General features: G+C 38.7%; 1 protein-coding gene across 1 annotated transcript; it reads right to left on the reverse strand.

Annotated features, from left to right (window-relative positions):
• Nucleotides 1–13,767: 13,767 nt before the first annotated feature.
• LOC107492021 (uncharacterized) lies at nucleotides 13,768–14,913 on the reverse strand. The gene is made up of 2 exons (XM_016112986.1): nucleotides 14,059–14,913; nucleotides 13,768–13,965 (listed from the first exon to the last, which is right to left on the reverse strand). The coding sequence occupies exons 1-2, from the start codon at nucleotides 14,911–14,913 to the stop codon at nucleotides 13,768–13,770; spliced, it is 1,053 nt and encodes a 350-aa protein (XP_015968472.1).
• Nucleotides 14,914–23,057: the final 8,144 nt, after the last annotated feature.

A 23,057-nucleotide genomic window follows, 5' to 3' on the forward strand; every position in this document is an offset into this window, starting at 1 on the left:
CGGAAGGTCTAAACCTTGTCTGTGGTATTCTGAGTAGGATTCAATGATTGAATGACTGTGACGAGCTTCAAACTCCTGAGGGCGGGGCGTTAGTGACAGACACAAAAGAATCACTGGATTCTATTCCGGCCTAATTGAGAACCGACAGATGGATAGCCGTGCCGTGACAGGGTGCGTTGAACATTTCCACTGAGAGGATGGGAGGTAGCCACTGACAACGGTGAAACCCTTACATACAGCTTGCCATGGAAGGAGCCTTGCGTGTTTGAAGAAGAAGACAGTAGGAAAGCAGAGGTTCAGAAGACAGAGCATCTCCAAAACCTCAACCTATTCTCATCACTGCAATTCAAGTACCTGTTTTATGTTCTTTTGCTTTTTACAATCAATCCTGATAATCTTTGATATCCTGACTAAGAGTTACAAGGTAACCATAGCTTGCTTCAAGCCGACAATCTCCGTGGGATCGACCCTTACTCACGTAAGGTATTACTTGGACGACCCAGTGCACTTGCTGGTTAGTTGTGCGAGATTGCAAAGTGTGATTGCAATTTCGTGCACCACGTGCCTGGGCTGTTTTTGAGTTGAACGCCAGGTTGTAACGTGTTTTTGGCGTTGAACTCCAACTTGTAACATGTTTCTGGCGCTGGACGCCCAGACTGCAGCATGGAACTGGCGTTGAACGCCAGTTTACGTCGTCTATCTTCGTGCAAAATATGGACTATTATATATTGCTGGAAAGCCCTGGATGTCTACTTTCCAACCCACTTGAGAGCGCTCCAATTGGACTCCTATAGCTCCAAAAAATTCATTCCGAGTGAAGAGAGGTCAGATTCCAACAACATCAGCAGTCCTTTTTCAGCCTAAATAAGATTTTTGCTCAGCTCCCTCAATTTCAGCCAGAAAATACATGAAATCACAGAAAAACACACAAACTCATAGTAAAGTCCAGAAATATGATTTTTTCTTAAAAACTAATAAAATTCTATTAAAAACTAATTAAAACATGCTAAAATCTATATGAAATTACCCCCAAAAAGCGTATAAAATATCCGCTCATCACCTAGCGCTCCTTTGCTTCATTCCTTGTGTCTCCAGATTCGAATCCCGGCTCCCCCCTTTTGGCCATTTTCCCTTTGCCCAAGCACTCACCTTGTTTCCTCAGGTTCTTGGTTCGAAACTTGGTTGCTTCACTCCTTGGTATTGCGCCTTGATTTTCTTTTGCTTGAGGCACGATAAAGGTAACAAAGTTAACTAAGCGCTACATGTTTTCTTGGCTTCCTTGGGAGCGCAGTTAAGTGAGTTCACTTAACGCTATGCCCCTTGCTTCCTTGGTCATGCTGCGTCATGGCCTTGCCTTGGTGTTTCCTCTAGCGCTCAGTTAAGTGATTGAACTGAGCGCCCTTGCCTTTTTTGTGTGTGACACTGATAAATCACTATTTTATGGTTTATCTTGTGCTCAATTGAGTGGTTTTTATCAACTCTTTACCCACTTATTCATACTATTTGCATGGTTTTACATTTGCCTTCCTAATTATGTGCTTTGATTGAAAACATGCTTCTTTGGCCTTAAGTTCCCTATGTTTAATCCTTTCTTATTACCATTAGATGCCTTGATATGTGTGTTAAGTGATTTCAGATATTACAGGACAGGAATGGTTCAGAGGATGGAAAGGAAGCATGCAAAAGTGGAAGGAATACAAGAAGTTGGAGAAATCGCTAAGCTGTCTAGCCTGACCTCTTCGCACTCAAACAGCTATAACATTAGCTACAGAGGTCCAAATGACGCAGTTCTAGTTGCATTGGAAAGCTAACGTCTAGGGCTTCGATTTGATATATAATTTGCCATAGCTGCCCTGAAGTTAGGCGATGCGAACGTGTGAATGATGCGCCCGCGTTGCATCTGCGAACTTCAATCCGCACGGACGCGTGGACGACGCCTCCGCATCACTTTGGCGCGACCTGTACGGACCAGATTTCAGAATCAGCGACTTCTGGGCTGTTTCTGACCCAGTTTCGGTCCAGAGAACACAGATTATAGGCTATAAAGTGGGGGAATACATCTATTCATAATTATGCTTTTCATAATTCACTTTTCATAGTTTTAGTGTAGTTTTTAGAGAGAGGTTCTCTCCTCCTCTCTCTTAGGATTAGGATTAGGATTTTTAGGACTTAGGAATATTTTTATCTCATCTTTTTATCAAATTCAATATCTTTTTATTTCGACTTCTCTTAATTGTTGATTATTGATGTTGCTTATTTGGCTTATGACTCTTCATATTTGGATTGATTTTATCTTATTAATGCAATTGAGGTATTTCAGACTTATATGTTACTGATGCTTGGGCTCTATCCAAATTATTTTCATTCAAGTAGATTTTATTCCCTTTTGGCTTTAATTGATTAACTGGAAGCTCTTGAGTTATCAACTATTCATGATTAATTGTTATGTCGGCTAATCAACTGGAATTCCACTAACTCTAGTCTTTCCTTAGGAATTGGCTAGGACTTGGGAAATCTAACCAATTAGTTCACTTGATTTTCCCTTGCTTACGCAAAGGTTAACTAAGTGGGATTAACTTTCATTCTCATAGGAGTAACTAGGATAGGACATCCGAATTTTCATATCTTGCCAAAAGTTTATTTTATAGTTAATTATTTATTTTATTTGCCATTGAATTTACTTGTTCCTCACTTTCAAAACCCCAATTTACAAAAACCCATAACCAATAATAAGAACATACCTCCTTGCAATTCCTTGAGAAGACGACCTGAGGTTTGAATACTCGGTTATCAATTTTAAAAAGGGTTTGTTACTTGTGACAACCAAAACGTTTGTAAGAAAGGTTGATTGCTTGGTTTAGTAACTATACTTACAACGAGAGTTTACTATAACTTCTAAACCATCAATCTTCAGTTCTTCAAAATGGCGCCGTTGCCGGGGAATTGCAAACGTGTGCCTTATTATTGGTTATTGTAAATATTTTTCAAAAAAAAATTTCGGATTTTTATTTTAAAATTTTTATCTTATCTTATCTTAGTTTTAAATTTCAAAATTCAAATCTTTTTCAAAATAAAAAAATCATATCTTTTTCAAAAATCTTATCTTATCTTTTTTTTTTCAAAAATCATATCTTTCTCAAAATCTTATCTTATTTTTTTCAAAAATCATATTTTTTTCAAAATATTTTCTTTTTGTTAGTTTTTATTTTTATTTTCTCTTATTATTATGAACTCTCACCCCTTTGGCTATGAGTCTGGTTACAATTATGTTGCAGGAAGAGGAAATTACAATGAGAACAGGCATCAAGGTTGGAAGTATCAAAGATGGGAGGAGCCACAAGGATTTGATCAACCCTCATGGCAACAACCACCTCCAATGGACTATCAACAACCATTCTGTGATGCATACCAAGATAACGGCTATGGTGAGCACTCTTTTGATTATCAACAACCACCACCATACGCCTATGAACTTCCTCCTCAACATAGCTTTGGACCACCATACTCACAAGCCCCTTACCACCAAACACCCTCATATGATCCTAACCCTCAACCACCATACCAACCATCTTATGAGCCAAATGAACCATATATAGAACCACCAAAATTCTACCCCAATTACTCCCAAGAACCACCACCTTAATATACACCATCTCCATATCCATCAATCCAAGAGCACTATGGTCTTACTTATGATACCCAAGCGAAACAAGAATCAACGGATCGTCTCAAGGAAACAGTGGATCAATTTCACGTAACCCTTCATCAATTGAATCAAGCAATAAATCAATTAGTTTATCGATGTTCGGACACTCAAGAAACCCCATGGCTTCATGTGGACAATCTAATGAAGAACGTAGCATGAAAGAGACACTAGAGACTCCAGTGGACAATAAGGAGCATGACTTTGTACTGGAACAAGTGGAGGAAGCTATAATAGTTGCAGAGGAAGAAGTGGTTGAAGATTTAGGAGATGCAGAACCTCCATGGGAACCTCAAGTCACAGAACCCTCTTCTAAGGAGTTTGAATTTGTTGTTGAGGAGGGTGTACAACCTCCAAGGCATGTCATGGTTGAAGACTTGGAAGAGGTTGATCAAGAGATGGAGTTTAAAGAAGAAGAAGCACAACCTCCCATGCCCTTGGTAAATAATGAAGAAAAGATTGAATTGAAAGAAAGCTACCAAGAGGAAGAGGTTGAAATTGAAGAAGCTTACAAAGAGGTGAAAGTTGTCAGAGAAGAGCACAAGGGAGTGGAGTTTGCAAATTCATTAGAAATATCTCTCCCAAGACCATTACCGTCCAACACAACGTTCAAGTGGGTAAAATTCCTATCCTTATCCTTTACTTTCCCACTTGAATATGGGCTACTGGGGACGGATGGTCAACTTAGAGCTCTTTGTGGCATTAAGAGTAAGAGGAAGATGGTTAGTGGTAAGAATTGTCCTGCAAAGTTCATTATGGTTGGAAGCTTTAAGTTTAAATGCAAAGGTTGGTATAGAGCTCAATTGAATGGGTTTAGGAAGTTGTTTGGACACTTCAGTGAGAATTCTAAAGCTGAACCACCCGGATGGAATCATGATAATCAACTTGAAGACAGGTGTAGAAACAAGATTTGGGATCCCGGAGGATATTGGATTTGAAAACATTGGTGGAGATTCCTGGATCAGTACAAGCATAAGCCACCATGATAAGGAGCTCGCCAAATGTCCAACTTAAGGACTTTAACTAAAAGTGCTAGGTGGGAGACAACCCACCATGGTATGATCATCCCTTTTCAGTTTTAATTCTAGTATGTTTTGTTTGTTTTTGAATATTGATTGAACCTAGAATTTTTGCATAACATTCATTGCATTTTTCATTCTGCACACTGCATATAAAAAAGGGGGGAAGCACGCACGCGACGCGGCAGCGTCGCTGACGCGTCCGCGTCATCGGTGCGTTGGGAAGAAAAGAAAAGTGATCAGAGAGTCACGCGAGAACGTGGTTGGAGGCGTGCCTTTGGCACAATTTGACCGACACGACCGTGTCGCTGACGCGTCCGCGTCATGTGGGAAAAATGCCTCCCACGCGTTTGCGTTCACCTCAAATTCAACGTAAAAAGGGTGTATGGTCAAAAGTTGCGCTAGAATTGCGCTGGACTCGTGCTAGCAGCACAAGCCCTACCACGCGAACGCGTGCCCCAGGCATCCGCGTCAATCCCCATAATATGGCCTATCACGCGATCGCGTCACCCACGCGGCCGCGTCACCCAAAATCTTGGCAAAATGAATTTCAAACAGAAAGTTGCGCGAGCGCGCAGCTGCCCTCGCGCTAGTAGCACGAATTCACTCACGCGACCGCGTGCCCCACGCGGCCTCGTCACTTGACAATAGCACCAACCGCGCGAACGCGTCACTCACGCGTTCGCGTCGCCTGCGCCGCACAGTTTATCCAGATCAGCCAAGATATCTTCTCTTTTCTTTCCCAAATCTAAATCTTTTCTTTCCCTTCTTATTTCTTTCTTCCTTCCTTTCTTTTTTCTTTTAATTGGTGTTGAAAATTTATTTGGGTCATTATTTCTCATATTTTTCTTATGGATTATTTGGGATTTGTTAAACAATTATATATTATTATAAGGGTGCTTGCATGTTCTAATTAATATTTTCCATACCTTATTTACATCTAATTTGGACATTGAATGCTTGACCTATGCTACTCATGCCCTTTGCCGGCATGCCAATAAACACCTTGCATTCAATTTTTCTCACATGCACTTGCTATATTTCCATTGTTGATTTGCCACATGTAGTCATGACCATGTGTTCACATCATTATCCATACCTGTGCATTGATTACCACCTTTCCTATTCTTTTCCTTGTTATAACCCTTGAATGCTAATGTCTTTCCTCATTTCCTTTCAAGATGGCCACCAAGAAAGGTAAAGAGAAAGCTACTCCTATACCACTGGCATGGAAAGGAACAAAAAGAGCACTAGCTGCGGAGCCACCCATCCACTTGTACATCTTAGCATGCACCGAGGACGGTGCAATCTTTAAGTATGGGAGGTCGATACCGATCTCCGTGGGTTAGTTACTTCTTTTTTCAACACCAATGTTAATTTGTTAATTGTTGCATTTGCATGTTTGATTACATATCTATTTGATTTTGTGCATATTTTACCACTTGGTTGAAGTAATATTTTCTTTTTCAAGAAAATTTTTATAACATTTCACTAATTTGAATTAAACTGTTTGAAAAACTTGTTTGGAAGTTTTATTTGGAACATAGGTAAAAGCTAGAATACACAACCTGTAAGATTTGAGCTTAATTATATGGTTACATTATTTAACCATAATATTTTATTCTTGTGTGTTTTCTTCTCTAGATTGCAATCTTTGCTTTGTTCCATTCTATATGTCTATTATTTAGTATATTTACATACTTGCATATGATTGAGGCCATTGTTTGATTCTAGCTCACCATTCCCAAATTAGCCTACCTTTTACATCACCCTTGTTAGCCCCCTTGAGCCTTTAAATCCCCTCTTGTTTTGTAACCACATTACTAGCCTTAAGCAGAAAAACAAAATAAAAATCCCAAGTTGAATCCTTGGTTAGCTTAAGATAAATATTGTGCAAAATTTAAGTGTGGAGAATTTTATGGGAACATGGGATGATAGAAAAAAAAAGTAGGGGATTAATTTGAATAAGTTATTTGAAAATTTGGGAAGCATGCTCATATGAAATCAAAATAATTAAATTACCATGTGCATTGAAAAAAAAATTATTAAGTAATTGAATAAGGGGATACAAAAAAAAATAATAATAAAATAAAAAAATATTACCCAAATAAAAAAAAAGAAAAAAAAGAATCAATGCACACGGGACAAATTTCAAAAATAAGTTTGATACATGAGCATGTAATACAAAACTGGAAAAAATTTGGGTAGCTAGGTAAAGCATTTTAAATTGTATAAAGTATGTATATGTTAGGTGAAATCTTAGACTAATCAAGAATTCAATTATTTAGCTCACTTGGCCTTATATATATACACCATTACCCTTACCTTAGCCCCATTACAACTTTGAAAAAGACCTCATGATATTTGTATGTATACATTAAATATTTGTTGATTGATTAGATGAAGAACAAAGTTTAGAAAGTATGACTAGGGAAGAGTAGAGTGGATTACCCTATACACTTGAGAGACTAGAGTGATATACACTATCAGTGAGGGTTCAATGCTTGATTCTATGTTCCCTGCTTTCATGAGCTATCTTCTTACAAGCTTACTTGCTTTTTATTGTACGATTTGAATTAGTGGAATTTGGTTCATATTTGTCTTGGAGAACTTGTTTGCTTTTAACCAAGTAGGTAGAAACATTTTGCATGTAGTTGCATTCATATAGATAGGTTGCATTTCATATATTCTATCATTCCTCTTCACTCCCTTATAGCTTCTCTAGAGCTTAGCATGAGGACATGCTTATGTTTAAGTGTGGGGAGGTTGATAAACCACTATTTTATGGTTTATCTTGTGCTCAATTGAGTGATTTTTATCAACTCTTTACCCACTTATTCATACTATTTGCATGGTTTTACATTTGCCTTCCTAATTATGTGCTTTGATTGAAAACATGCTTCTTTGGCCTTAAGTTCCCTATGTTTAATCCTCTCTTATTACCATTAGATGCCTTTATATGTGTGTTAAGTGATTTCAGAGATTACAGGGCAGGAATGGTTCAGAGGATGGAAAGGAAGCATGCAAAAGTGGAAGGAATACAAGAAGCTAGAGAAATCGCTAAGCTGTCCAGCCTGACCTCTTCGCACTCAAACGGCTATAACATTAGCTACAGAGGTCCAAATGACACGGTTCTAGTTGCATTGGAAAGCTAACGTCTGGGGCTTTGATTTGATATATAATTTGTCATAGCTGCTCTGAAGTTAGGCGATGCGAACGTGTGAATGACGCGCCCGCATCGCATCTACAAACTTCAATCCGCGCGGACGCGCGGACGATGCCTCCGCGTCACTTTGCCGCGACCTGTACGGACCAGATTTCATAATCAGTGACTTTGGGCTGTTTCTGACCCAGTTTTTGGCTCAGAGAACACAGATTAGTGGGGGAATACATCCATTCATAATTATGCTTTTCATAAATCACTTTTCATAGTTTTAGATGTAGTTTTTAGAGAGAGATGTTCTCTCCTCTCTCTTAGGATTAGGATTAGGATTTTTAGGACTTAGGAATATTTTTATCTCATCTTTTTATCAGGTTTAATATCTTTTTATTTCGACTTCTCTTAATTGTTGATTATTGATGTTGCTTATTTGGCTTATGACTCTTCATATTTGGATTGATTTTATCTTATTAATGCAATTGAGGTATTTCGGACTTATATGTTACTGATGCTTGGGCTCTATCCAAATTATTTTCATTCAAGTAGATTTTATTCCCTTTTGGCTTTAATTGATTAACTGGAAGCTCTTGAGTTATCAACTATTCATGATTAATTGTTATGTCGGCTAATCAATTGGAATTCCACTAACTCTAGTCTTTCCTTAGGAATTGGCTAGGACTTGGGAAATCTAACCAATTAGTTCACTTGACTTTCCCTTGCTTACGCAAAGGTTAACTAAGTGGGATTAACTTTCATTCTCATAGGAGTAACTAGGATAGGACTTCCGAATTTTCATATCTTGCCAAAAGTTTATTTTATAGTTAATTATTTATTTTATTTGCCATTGAATTTACTTGTTCCTCACTTTCAAAACCCCAATTTACAAAAACCCATAACCAATAATAAGAACACACCTCCGTGCAATTCCTTGAGAAGACGACCCGAGGTTTGAATACTCGGTTATCAATTTTAAAAAGGGTTTGTTACTTGTGACAACCAAAACTTTTGTAAGAAAGGTTGATTGCTTGGTTTAGTAACTATACTTACAATAAGAGTTTACTATAACTTCTAAACCATCAATTTTCAGTTCTTCAGACGCTTTTGTGCCTTAGGTCACGCTTTTCAAAGCGTGGCCTAAGGTCTAAAGCGTGCTTTAACTTCAAAAGCGTGCCAAAAATTCCTTTTTCCACCATTTCTTCACCTACAAGTAATCAAATCAACCAATCAAAGCACCACCAAATTCACAAGGTTTATAAATTATTCAAAAACCAACTAATTCTAGCTTAAACCTCATGATTTTTTGTCAAATAAAGTATGGTTGATTGATTCAACATAACCATGCAAATCTACTCCAAATCACTTACTTACAATGCTAGAAAGTGCATAAAACCTAATGAGACAAGTGAAATTTGCTTGAAAAGCTAGCATAAGATGACTTGTCATCACAACACCAAACTTAAACCTTGCTTGTCCCCAAGAAAGCACTAAACATAAGAGAAAATAAAATGAAACAGAGAAGTATGCATGTCCTTATTTAGCAGATAATTGAACTTGGTTCATAGGGTTTTATGCAGACAATGGTAGCTCATTTATTACTTGCTGACAGATAAGAACTGATTCCTTAAAGGTTCACTAGAGTTGCTGCTATAATGCCTTACTTTTGCTTGATCCTTGTGAGCTTTTTCTTTCTTTACTTTGCTTAGGAGGCTTATTTATTGATGAAGGCTTGGTGGCAAATGCTGCAGCAGCCTTTGGCTTAGTTTTGCTCACCATTTCTTCACCACAGACACATGGCTCACATTTTCTTCCTATGAGCATTGATGCCCATCATCTCTTTGGATCACTAAGTGCAAGTTTTGAAATAATCCTCAAAACCTACTTGTCCAAGCATATCCCAGTACAAAAACACCACAGGCATATGTCCTAGGGTCCAAGCTATTGGTGTCTAGCCTTATTGTTTGTTTCTTTGCAAATTTTTGGCTTTTCTCTTTTTTTTTTCTTGTTTTGCTTCATTCTCAAGGGAATCTTATTAATTGACAGATTTTATAGCAGCAAACAAACTTATACTTTAAAGAATCATGTTATTATGCAGCTTTTTGTTTTATGAGCTAACAATTGAATCAAACAAGTACCACCACGGACTTTTCATTCCAACTTCTACAACATTGGACATTCACTTCCTATTTCAAACCTTTTTCTTTTATTTATGCAGAAGGGAAAACAACACAATATTCAAGCTAATGATGGATGACAACAATTATTTAGATCCAAGCATTTCTTAGCAAACATTTTCACCTAATTAAACACTTTAGCAAGACATATAAGAATCTCTAAATTAAAACACTTTACAGCAACAAGGATTAAGTATTCAATATAACCTGTTGGGAGTGTCTCTCAACTTTCCTTCTGTTGTATCCCTTGGATGATGATGCAGCTCCCTTTTTAAGTGTTTCCCTGCATAATCCTTAGAAGTTGCTTGCTTCTCAAGCCTTTAAGAAATTGGTTAGTATGCATAAATTGAGTATGGCTTTTGAGTTTACTTTGGTGTGTGAACACCAAACTTAATCCCTTGCCAATATTTTTTTGATGCAGCAAGTTAACCATTTGTGAATCCTTTTGCCTTTGCTAAAGGTTATAAAGCTAAAGCTAGAAAATAATGGTTAAATAGTTTATCTGATTGCTTGGAGCTAGTAACCATTTATGCAGAAGGTGAGAATGTGTTTTTTTTAATTGAGATTTTTGGTGGAACACCAAACTTAGCATCCGTCATTCTCCCTTAAATTGTTTTGGTGTGCAACACCAAACTTGGCTTTTTGCAATACAGATAAAACTAATTACCTTTTTTATTGAAATAGTTGAAAAAGAGAACTACCTCAGGTTGGGTTGCCTCCCAACAAGCGCTTCTTTATTGTCACTAGCTTGACATTTTTCATTCTTGCTCAATTCAGATTCTGAACCTCCTTTTCTTTGTCCCATTGGCCTCCCAATTAATGCTTTGCCCTGTGACCATTTGCTGTGAAATAACTCTTTGTTACTTCATCTAGCAATTCAAGGCTTCCATAGGGAAAAACCTTTGTCACCAAGTATGGACCAGTCCATTTGGATTTGAGCTTGCTAGGGAAAACCTTAAGCTTGGAGTTATATAAGAGTACTTGCTGTCCTAGTTTGAACTCCTTCTTTGAGATCTTTTTGTCATGTCACCTCTTAGCTTTTTCCTTGTATATCTTAGCACTTTCATAAGCTTCTAGCCTAAACCCATTCAACTCATTTAGTTGTAGCAGCCTCTTCTCCCCTGCTGCTTGAGAATCAAGGTTGAGGAGTTTAGTGGCCCAAAAAGCTTTATGTTTAAGCTCTACAGGGAGGTGACAAAATTTGCCATATAACAGCTGAAAAGAGGACTTTCCAATAGGAGTTTTGAATGTAGTCCTGTATGCCCAAAGTGCATCTTCTAGTTTTCTGGCCCAATCTTTCCTGGTTGCTCCCACAGTCTTCTCCAAAATCCTCTTCAACTTTCTATTTGCAAGCTCTGCTTGGCTATTGGTCTGTGGGTGATATGGTGTGGCTACTTTATGCATCACCCCATATTTGTGGAGTAGTTTCTCCATCTGTTTGTTGCAGAAATGGCTGCTACCATCACTAACCAGACCCTTAGGTACTCCATACCTAGTGAATATGTGCTTCTTTAGGAATTGAAGGACAACTTGTGCATCGCACGTGGTTGTGGCTATAGCTTCCACCCACTTTGAGACATATTCTACTGCTACAAGTATGTATTTGAAAGAATATGAAGGAGGAAAAGGACCCATGAAATCAATGCCCCATAAATCAAAGAGTTCTACCTCTAGGATGTAGTTCTGAGGCATCTCACTTCTTTTTGTTAATCCCCCACCCCTTTGGCATTCATTGCACTGATGAACAAACTCTCTAGCATCCTTAAATATGGTAGGCCAATAAAATTTGCTTTTAAGTATCTTGGCTGCTGTTCTTTCTGGCCCAAAATGTCTACCATAAGCTGAACCATGACAGTGCCACAATATGCTTCTCATCTCACCTTCAGGAACACATTTCCTTATCATTCCATCTGAACGTCTTCTGAATAAGAATGGTTCATCCCACAGGAATTTCCTTGCTTTATTAAGTAGCTTTTTCACTTGTTTCTTGGTGAATTCCTTGGGAATCTTTCTTCCAACCTTATAGTTTGCAATATCTGCAAACCAAGGGGTTTGTTGAATCTGTAAGAGGTGTTCATTTGGGAAGCTTTCATTCACTGGATGTGAGGCTTCTTGAATTGTTTCTTGTGACAGTCTCGATAGATGATCAGCAACTTGATTCTCACTACCCTTCATGTCCTTTATTTCAATGTCAAACTCTTGTAGAAGCAATATCCATCTGATAAGTCTTGGTTTAGCATCCTGTTTTGACATCAAATACTTAAGGGAAGCATGGTCAGTAAAAACTACAATTTTGGATCCAATCAAGTATGATCTAAACTTATCAAATGCATAAACCACAGCCAAGAATTCCTTCTCTGTTGTGGTATAATTTTTTTGAGCTTCATTCAATACTTTGCTTGTATAATAGATGACATAATGCAAGTTCCCCTTCCTTTGTCCCAACATAGCACCAATTTCAATGTCACTTGCATCACACATGAGTTCAAAGGATAATCCCCAATCTGGGTGTGTGATGATTGGTGCAGTGTGAGTCTGGTTTTTAAAGTGTCAAAGGCATGCTGACAGCTTTCATAAAAAATGAAAGGATTATCAACCATCAACAAATTGCTTAATAGTTTGGCTATTTTTCAAAAATCCTTGATGAATCTTCTATAAAATCCAGCATGTCCTAAGAAACTTCTAACAGCTTTCACATTAATTGGTGGAGGGAGTTTCTCTATGATTTCTACCTTTGCCTTGTCAACTTCTATCCCTTTTCTTGAAACTTTGTGACCAAGAATAATCTCTTCAGGTACCATAAAATGACATTTCTCCCAGTTTAAAACCAAATTTTTTTCTTGGCTCCGTTTCAAGACAAGGGTAAGATGATGCAAGCAAGCACTAAAAGTGTCACCAAAAATAGAGAAATCATCCATGAAAACTTCAATAAATTTTTCTACCATATCTGAGAAGATTGATAGCATGCATCTTTGAAATGTTGCTGGAGCATTACACATCCAAATGGCATTCTTCTGTATGCAAAAACTCCAAAGGGACAGGTGAAAGATGTCTTCTCTTGATCCATGGGTCAACCACTATTTGATTATAACTAGAATACCCATCAAGGAAGCAGTAATATGCATGGCTAGCTAGCCTCTCAAGCATTTGATCAATGAAAGGGAGAGGAAAGTGATCTTTGCGTTTGGCATCATTCAGCCTCCTATAGTCAACACACATCCTCCATCCTATCACAGTTCTTATGGGAATGAGTTCATTCTTCTCATTAATAATAACTGTCATCCCACCTTTCTTTGGTACCACTTGAACTGGGCTTATCCATGAGCTGTCAGAGATAGGATAGATAATCTCTGCATTTCATAACTTCATTACTTTCTTTTGGACAACTTCCTTCATTGTGGGATTTAGCCTCCTTTGAGGTTGAACCACTGGTTTGGAATTGTCTTCCAAAAGGATCTTATGCATGCAAACTGTAGGGCTAATACCCTTCAAGTCATCAATGGTCCATCCTAATGCATCTTTGTGAGCCTTTAGTACATTAATGAGCTTTCCTTCTTCTTCTTCTTCAGTCAGGGAAGAGTTGATGATCATTGGAAAGCTATATACTGTGCCAAGGAATGCATATTTGAGATGAATAGGGAGAGGCTTCAATTCTTTTGTTTGGCACTTCTTCCTTCTTGTATTGTTTCACCTCTTTCTCAATGGAAATTTCAGCTACTTGTGCTTCCATTGTCTCCTGATCTTCTTCCCCTTCTTTTTTTGTTGCTCATGATGCTTGGCTTCCAATATTTCTTCCACCAAACTTTCTATCATATCTACTCTCATGTAATCTTCTTGCTCAGGGGGGTGTTGCATTGCTTTGAAAACATTGATGACCATTTGCTCATTGTGCACCCTGAAGATTATTTCTCCCTTCTCCATATCAATAATAGCTCTTGCTATGGCTAGAAATGGTCTTCCCAAAATGATTGAATTGTTTCCTTCTTCTTCTTTATCCAAAATCACAAAGTCTGCAGGGAAGATGAACTCTCCAACCTTCACCAATAGATTTTCCACAATGCCATTGGGTATCTTGATTGATCTATCGGCCATTACCAATAACATCCTGGTAGGTTTGAGTTTTTCTATGGAAAGCTTTCTCATCATTAAGAGGGGCATCAAATTGATACTAGCACCAAGATCACAGAGAGCTTTGTCTAATGTCATCTTGCCTATGGTACATGAAACTACAAAACTCCCTGGATCTTTAAGCTTTGGTGGAATACCCCTTTGAATCAAAGTACTGCATTCTTCAGTGAGAAGCACTGTTTCCTTCTCATGCCAACTTCTCTTTTTATTGATAAGTTCTTTCAAGAATTTAGCATATAGAGGCATCTGCTTTGATGCTTCGGCCAGGAGGATGTTAATTTCCAATTTCTTGAAAACTTCAAGAAAGTTGGGGAAGTGTTGATCCTTGGTTTCCTTGTTGAACCTTTGAGGGTATGGGAAGGGAGGTGTGAAAGTCTTCTCCACTTGCTTATGTCCTTGAGATGATTCTTCTATTATTTGCTTCCCTTTCCTTGAGATTTGTGGCTGTTTCTCTCCCTCTTCAGGCTTCTCTTGATCATCCTTGTTGAGTGTAGCATCATTCTTGCTGTTAGCTTCATCATTCTCAGTTGGCTTCTTGTCATTCACTAAGGTTTTTCCACTCCTTAGCTGTATAGCTTTGCATTCTTCTTTAGGATTTGGAATGGTGTCACTTGGGAGTGAGCTTTTTGGCCTTTCAATCACAGCTTGCTTGGAAAGCTGCCCAATCTGCCTTTCTATATTTCTTATGAAAGCTTCATTGTTCTTGTTTGTAAGTTCTTGCTGTTTCATCATTTTTTTCCATCAATATCTCCAAGTTGGATTTTGGTTATCTCCTCATCTGAGATTTGGATGGTTCTTCTAAGATGGATTGTAGGTGTCACTATAAACTTCACTTGATCCTGAACCTTGGTTGTGCACATATTGAATTTGTTCCTGCTGCTGATCTTCTTGGTTTTCTTCATTCTGCCCCATGTGGTTGATGGTTGGCTTGTATTCACTACTGTAACTTGGAGGTTATCATCCTCTTAGCCATTTGCTCAAATTGTTGTTGAATTTACTACTGTATCATCTTGTTTTGAGCTAGGATTAAGTCCACTCCTTTCCTTTGTGATGGTTGGCGTTGTCTCTGATGAGCAAAGAAATATTGATTGTTTGTCACCATATCAATGAGGTTTTGGGCCTCCTCTACAGTCTTCATCAATTGTAGGGAGCCTCCTGCTGAGTGATCTATTGCTTCTTGAGCCTTCAGAGTTAAGACTTCATAAAAATTCTGAAGTATGTCCCATTCATTGAACATTTCATGGGGCCACTTTATGATCAGGGTCTTGTATCTCCCCCAAGCCTCATAGAATGACTCTCCATCCATCTGAGTGAATGTTTGGACCTCCATTTTGAGTCTAATGATCCTTTGGGGAGGATAGAACTTGGCTAAGAACTTGTTCACTAGATCTCCCCAATTGTTGATGCTATCTCTTGGAAATGACTTGATAAATCATTATTTTATGATTTATATTGTGTTTAATTGAGTGTTTTGTCAAGTCGTTACCCACTTATTCATATGATTAGCATGATATATTACAATTCCTTCCCAAAGTTGTTCTATGGTTGAAAACTTGCTTCCTAGAGATATTTTTATTGTGTATTTTAATTCTCTTTTATACCATTCAATGTCGTGATCCGTGTGTTAAGTGTTTCAGGTTTCATAGGACAGGAATGGCTTAGAGAATAGAGAAGAAGCTTGCAAAAATGGAAGAAACACAAGAAATCAAGGAGATGACCAGCGAACACTGATGCGGATGCATGGCTCATGCGACCGCGTGAAATGAGAAAAATGCAGTGACGCGTTTGCATGACTGATGCGAACGCGTAGATTGAAATCTGTACAGATGATGCGAACGCGTGGACGACACGTACGCGTGGCGAGGAAAAATGCTGAATGACGCGCACGTGTGGACGACGCTTACGCATGACATGCGTGATCTGCAGAATTAACAGAACATGTTGGGAGCAATTTTGGGCCGCCTTTTGACCCAGTTTTTGGCCCAGAAACACATACTAAAGCCGGGAAACATGCAAAGACACAGGAAGATTCTCATGAGGATTGTTTTTAGTTTTTAGATCTGATTTTACTCCTCCTCTAGGTTTTCACACTACACATTCATAATTCTTAGAATTTTCAATTGCTTTTGGATTTGGATATTGAGAAGAGTTGTTACCTCCGCCAAGACTTTGTCATTCTAGTTTGTTTTCTTACTTTTCACTTACTCTTTCATATCTTTAATTTGTCCAGAGTTACAATTGGATTCTTTTTAGAGTTTATTAATACAATAACTATTTTTATTTTTAATCGATCTTTTTTATTATTGCTTATCATGTCTTTATTTATTTTCCCTTTTAAATTTATGAAGTCTACATTTATGATAATGGAGTAGTTTTCCAACTTGATTGGGAGTTGATTAAAAGGAGAACCTTGAGTTGGAATACTCAATAGTCAAATTGTAATTGGGTTTATTGTTGGTTGAATCTCTAGTCACTAATGCTAATCCTTCCCAAGGGAGAGGATTAGAACTTGTGAATAGAAGTTGACTTCCAACTTACTTAACCTTCCTTTATTCAGTAAAAGATGACTAAGTAGAAACAACTACCAATTATCAATTGATCTTGAGAAAAATCCAACAAGGATAGAACTTCTAATTAATCTTCTCCCGGTCAAGATCTTTATTTAAATTATATAAATTCTCTTATTTATTTTCCTGTTTCTCAAACTCAAAATTTCTTGGAAAACCTCTGACCAATAAGCTACACTCTTTTGTCAACTCGTTGGGAGACGACCTGGGATTCATACTCCCAGTATTTTTATTCTAATTTTGTGACAACCCTTTTAAATTGATAAGCGGATTTTCACTAGTTAAGAACTGTACTTGCAATGTATTTATTCCATTAAATTCTTAATCGGTCAATTTCTACCTCCGTCAATTTTTGGCGCCGTTGCTAGGGAGTTGTAATAGTGTGCTAATTTATTGGTTAGAATTTTTTTGTTTGCATTTTATTTTATTTTGTTTTATCGCCATGAGCTGTATGTTTCTTTCGTTGAATGACGCGTTCACTACCTGATCCAAGCTTAGCCGCTTTTGATCTTGAAATCGAAAGAACTCTTTCACGTATTAGGCAAGCTCGATGTCACTTAGCCTCTAAGGGTGGTGAAGTGATTATTATCGATTCACCAGTCTCATCTGAGGGCAAATTTGAACTGCCATTTGAGGAAGAAACAAGCTCATTTACTACTGATTTAGTTGATTCATGTGCAGGTAACATGGTAGAACCTAGGAGGATTACTCTCCAGGAAGCTAGAGCCCCAGATTTTATACTGCAGCCGTATCAAGTGCATCACCCAATGGTGGCTGTAGATTTTGAACTGAAAACTGCACTAATCAACTTGCTACCCAAGTTTCATGGCTTACCTGCTCAAGAGCCTATTAAGCACCTTAGGGATTTTCAGACAGCCTGTTCTACTGTTAGGCATCATGGTGCGGATAAAACTCCTATTCTGTTAACCTCCTTCCCATTTTCTCTTGAGGGAAAGGCGAGGGAATAGTACTACACCCAACCTGAAGTGACTTTTACTAACTGGGATACGCTTAGAAGAGAATTTTTGGAGAAATACTTTCCAGCTGAAGTTACTAATAGATTGAGGAAAGAATTTTCAATGATTATTCAAGGCGAATCCGAGACTCTCTATGAATATTGGGAGCACTTCAACAATCTCTTGGATGCATGCCTCCATCACATGATCAACAAGATGGTGTTGATCAGCTACTTCACACAAGGCATGAAACCTTAGGATAAGACCACATTAGAAGGTGCTAGTAATGGTTCTATGAAAAAGTACAAGACCGAAGATGAAGTATGGTAATTGATCAGCGACTTAGCTGAGTCGACTAGGAATCACAGGCATAGGCACAGCCACTCAAAAGCTGTTGCTGATGTTTCTTCTAGCAAAGAGACTTATGCTCTGACCCAGAGTATATGTGAAATGACTAACCTACTGAAATAGATGTAGTTGAATCAATAACAGGCGAACAAGCTCAGCCTCCCCTGCCACAACAAAGCCAACAGTTGGTTCCATAAAGAGTGTGCGGGATCTGTGCTGATCATAGTCATTATACCGATGAATGTCCGCAGCTCTAACAGGAAGACAACACTGTGGCAGCCACTCACAACTTCTATGACCGCCCAAATCAAGGATACAATCAAGGTGGCAACTACAACCAAGGTGGCAACTATAACCATGGATGGCAGGATAATTCCAACCAAGGTTGGAGAGATAATTCTAACCATGGTTGGAGGGACAACTATAACAGAAGAGGCAAGGATAACAATGGAAACCAGAGGTGGAATAACAATAACAACAACAGACAGCAGAATCAGAACCAACCTTACAGAGCCCCTCACCAAAGACAGTCTCAAGGACCACAACATAACCAACCACAAGTACCTCATATCACTTATTCTAATTCTTCATTAAATGACGAGATGCTCCGTTCTCTCGCACAAGGACAACAAGACATGCAGACGCAGCTGAGTTCTACTTTAAATGGTCTAACTTCCACTTTACAAGCTCTTGTCTCCTGGTTAGATTCATCACCTAGTTCCACCAATCAACCTACAAGCTCCAGTAAAATTCCTTTTCAACCTCTACCTAACCCCAAGGGTGGCATCAATGCCATCACTTTGAAGTCCGGAACCACATTGCAAGAGAGGAACCAGGAGGAGCCAAGCTCAACAGTACATGTCCCAGCTGAGGATCTGGTGGAAGTGGAAGATGCTGAAGAGGAAGAGGACATACAGAACATAGTTGAAGAAGAAGCAGCTCAACCACAGAATGAAACACCAAAGGATGCAGAAGCTGCAAACAATGCCCTCCCTATTTCCTTCCCACAACTTGCAAGGAAGCCCAGAAAGTAGATGGAACTTGATCCCAATATGGTAGAAATATTCAAAAAGGTCGAGGTAACTGTTCCCCTTTTTATGTTATTCAACAGGTACCTAAATATGCAAAGTTTCTAAAAGATTTGTGCATACATAAAGATAAAATTAATAAATTCGAAACTAATCCTTTAGGTAGTTCTATATCTTCTTTAATGGGAAATATACCTGAAAAATGTAGTGATCCAGGTCCATGTATGGTTAACTGTACCATTGGAGATGTAACTTTTTCTGACTGCATGTGTGATTTAGGAGCGTGCGTGAGTATTATGCCTTTGTCTATATATGATTCTTTGAGGCTCCCTCCCTTAAAAAGGTCGGCAGCTCGTTTTGTGTTAGCAGATAAGAGCATTATTACAGTGGTTGGAATTGCTGAAGATATATTGGTGAGCATTAAGGGGCTCACATTTCCCATTGACTTCTATATCTTGGAGATGCCCTAAAATGACTCAGGAAAGCTGGATGCCTTTTCAGGAACCTATTCTTTTGAGATAGACGGCCGATCAGTGAGCTTTAATCTGAATGAAGCTATGAAGCATCCTCCAGAAGATCATTCAGTATTACAATGCGACATTATTGATGAGATTGTAGCTGCAGTTCACCAAGAGGAAATAGAAGAGAAGCACATGGAGCAAGGTCCAAATGTGGGGACATCCTCTGAACAAAATGAGGATGCCTTGCCATTATCATTAGCTCCAGAAGGTCCAGAGCCTAGCCATGAGAAGAAATTGGAATTAAAACCCCTTCGTTCGCACCTCAAGTATGCTTACCTTGAGGATAAGCAGAAGTTCCCAGTTATCATTGCATGGGAGCTCACTTCCTAACAGGAAGAACAACTACTTAGTGTGTTGAGGAAGCATAAGAAAGCAATTGGATGGAGCTTGGCGGATATAGTAGGCATTAGCCCTCAAGTTTGTGAACACAGAATATTCTTAGAAGAAGAAGCAAAGCCTGTCCGTCGGCCTCAAAGAAGATTGAATCCCACCATCTTAGAAGTTGTCAAGAAAGAAGTAACCAGACTACTTGAAGCAGATATCATTTATCCCATTTCAGATAGCGAATGGATCAGTCCAGTACAAGTGGTGCCCAAGAAGTCTGGAGTCAAAACAGTGCAGAAGGAGCTTGGAGAGCTTCTGACAACCAGAGTGTAGAATTCATGGAGAGTTTGCATTGACTATAGGCATCTAAACCAAGCCACTCGCAAGGATCACTACCCCTTACCTTTTATTGATCAGATGCTTGATTGCCTGTTAGGTAAATCTCATTATTGCTTTTTAGATGGTTATACAGGTTATTTTCAAATCCATATAGCTCCTGAAGATCAGGAAAAGACTACTTTTACATGTCCTTTTGGAACTTATGCTTATAAGAGAATGCCCTTTGGCCTATGCAATGCACCAGCTACTTTCCAAAGGTGTATGATGAGTCTTTTCTCTGATCTCATAGAGAAATGTATGGAAGTTTTTATGGATGACTTTAGCGTATATGGTGATTCATTTAGCCTTTGCTTGGATAGTTTATCTAGAGTTTTAGACAGGTGTGTTACTTCAAACCTTGTTTTAAATTTTGAAAAATATCACTTTATGGTCAAACAAGGTATTCTTCTGGGACACGTTGTTTCTAGTATTGGTATCTCTATAGATCCAGCAAAGGTAGATGTCATTTCTAGTTTACCTTATCCCTCCTCCCTGAGGGAAGTCTGTTCGTTCCTTGGCCACATAGGTTTTTACAAGAGATTTATTAAGGACTTCAGTAAGGTTGCATACAAGCGTTTGATAAGCTAAAGATCGCCCTGACTCAAGCTCCAATTGTGAGAGGACCAGACTAGAGCCAGCCATTTGAAATCATGTGTGATGCCTCAAATCATGCAGTAGGAGCAGCACTGGCTCAACGCGATGGTAAGGATTCTTTTGTAATTGCTTATGCATCTAAGACTTTAGATGCTGCTCAATCTAATTATATTACTACTGAAAAAGAGCTTCTAGCTATTATTTTTGCTCTAATAAATTCCGAGCCTATTTACTTGGTACTAAGGTAGTAGTGTACTTAGACCATGTAGCTCTAAAATATTTATTAGATAAAAAGGAGTCCAAACCAAGGCTAATACGTTGGATACTGCTGCTGCAAGAATTTGATTTAGAAATTAAGGATAGGAGTGGTAACCAGAATTTAATGGCAGACCACTTGAGTCGCCATGAGCACATTAAGGATGACTCCACTCCTATCAATGATACTTTCCCATTTGATAGCTTACAGGCAGTATCTAAAGTAGTTCCTTAGTATGCGCCTGTAGCTAATTATCTAGTTAGTCACACTTTTCCTCCAAACTTTACTAAGCATCAAAGAGACAAGCTGTAAAGTGAGTCCAAATATTATATATGGGATGATCCATATTTATGGAGGTGTGGTGTTGACCAAGTAATTAGACAGTATGTGCCTCAATCAGAATTTCATTCCATTTTAGGGGCCTGCCACTCATCTGAGAATGGAGGACATTTTGGCCCTCAAAGAACAGCTAGAAAAATCCTAGACTGCGGATTCAGGTGGCCTACTATTTTTAAAGATGCTACTGAGTTTTGTAAATCTTGTTCCCCTTGCCAAAGGTTTGGTAATATATCCAAGAGGGATGAGATGCCTCAACAGATTATGCTTTTCTGTGAAATTTTTTATGTTTGGGGCATTGACTTCATGGGTCCATTTCCAAATTCTAATAGTCACCTTTATATACTGTTAGCTGTAGATTACATTTCTAAATGGGTGGAAGAAATTCCTACCCATATTGATGATGCTAACACTATTGTTTCCGTTGTTAGAAACCATATTATTTGTCGCTTTGGATCACCACGAGCAATCGTGAGTGATCAATGCACTCACTTTTGTAACAGGAGACTAATAGGATTACTGAAGAAGCATGGGATAATTCACAAAGTAGCAACATCTTACCATCCCCAGACCAATGGAAAAGCCGAGGTGTCTAACAGAGAGATAAAATGTATATTACAGGAGATAGTCAAGTCTCATAGAAAGGACTGGAGCACCAGGCTCCAAGATGCACTTTGGGCATATCGGACAACATACAAGACACCAATCGGGATGAGTCCTTTCCGCTTAGTTTATGGAAAGGCCTGTCACCTCCCAGTTGAGGTAGAGCACAAAGCCTTCTGGGCGATAAAAGAATGCAATATGGAATTTGGGAAAGCCAGAGCTGAAAGGAAGTTGCAACTGCAAGAATTAGAAAACCTTCGCCTAGAAGCTTATGAGAACTCCAGGCTGTTCAAAGAGAAGGTGAAGGTTGTGCATGATAAGTACATCAAGAGGAGAGAGTTCCAACCTGGGGACTTAGTCCTCCTTTACAACTCGAGATTAAGGCTCATGCCAGGCAAGTTGAGATCAAGATGGGACGATCCCTATTAAGTAGAGAAGGCTGAGTCATACGGAGTCTTTCACTTGAGTCATCCTTCAAGCTCTAAATTCATCAAGGTCAATGGATATCGCTTAAAGCTATATCATGGTGAGAAGATACAGAAGAACAAGGAGCTAGAGATCTTCCTCTTAGAGGATCCACCAACAGCAGGAGACTGAGCTAGTGGAGCGTCCAACTTAAGGACGTTAAAGCAAAATGCTGGGTGGGAGACAACCCACCATGGTATGATCGTTCCGTTTCAGTCTTAGTTTTATTTTAGTTTATTCTATTTTTATGGTGTTAATGGCTCTTCTCTTAATCTCTACATATAGCCTGCATTCACATTTGCATTTGCATTCTTTACACGAGAAAAAAAAATTATTTTAGCAAGTGACGCGATAGCGTCGTCGACGCGTCCGCGCCATATGTGCCTTGGGAAGAGAAAAGAATTTTACAGAAAGTTGTGCGATAGTGTGGCTAGAGGCGTGCCTTTGGCACAAACACGCTCACGCGACCGCGACACTTATACGTTCGCGTCGTTTGTGAA

The sequence above is a fragment of the Arachis duranensis genome, chromosome 1 (assembly GCF_000817695.3).
Source record: "Arachis duranensis cultivar V14167 chromosome 1, aradu.V14167.gnm2.J7QH, whole genome shotgun sequence".
Lineage (NCBI taxonomy): Eukaryota > Viridiplantae > Streptophyta > Magnoliopsida > Fabales > Fabaceae > Arachis > Arachis duranensis.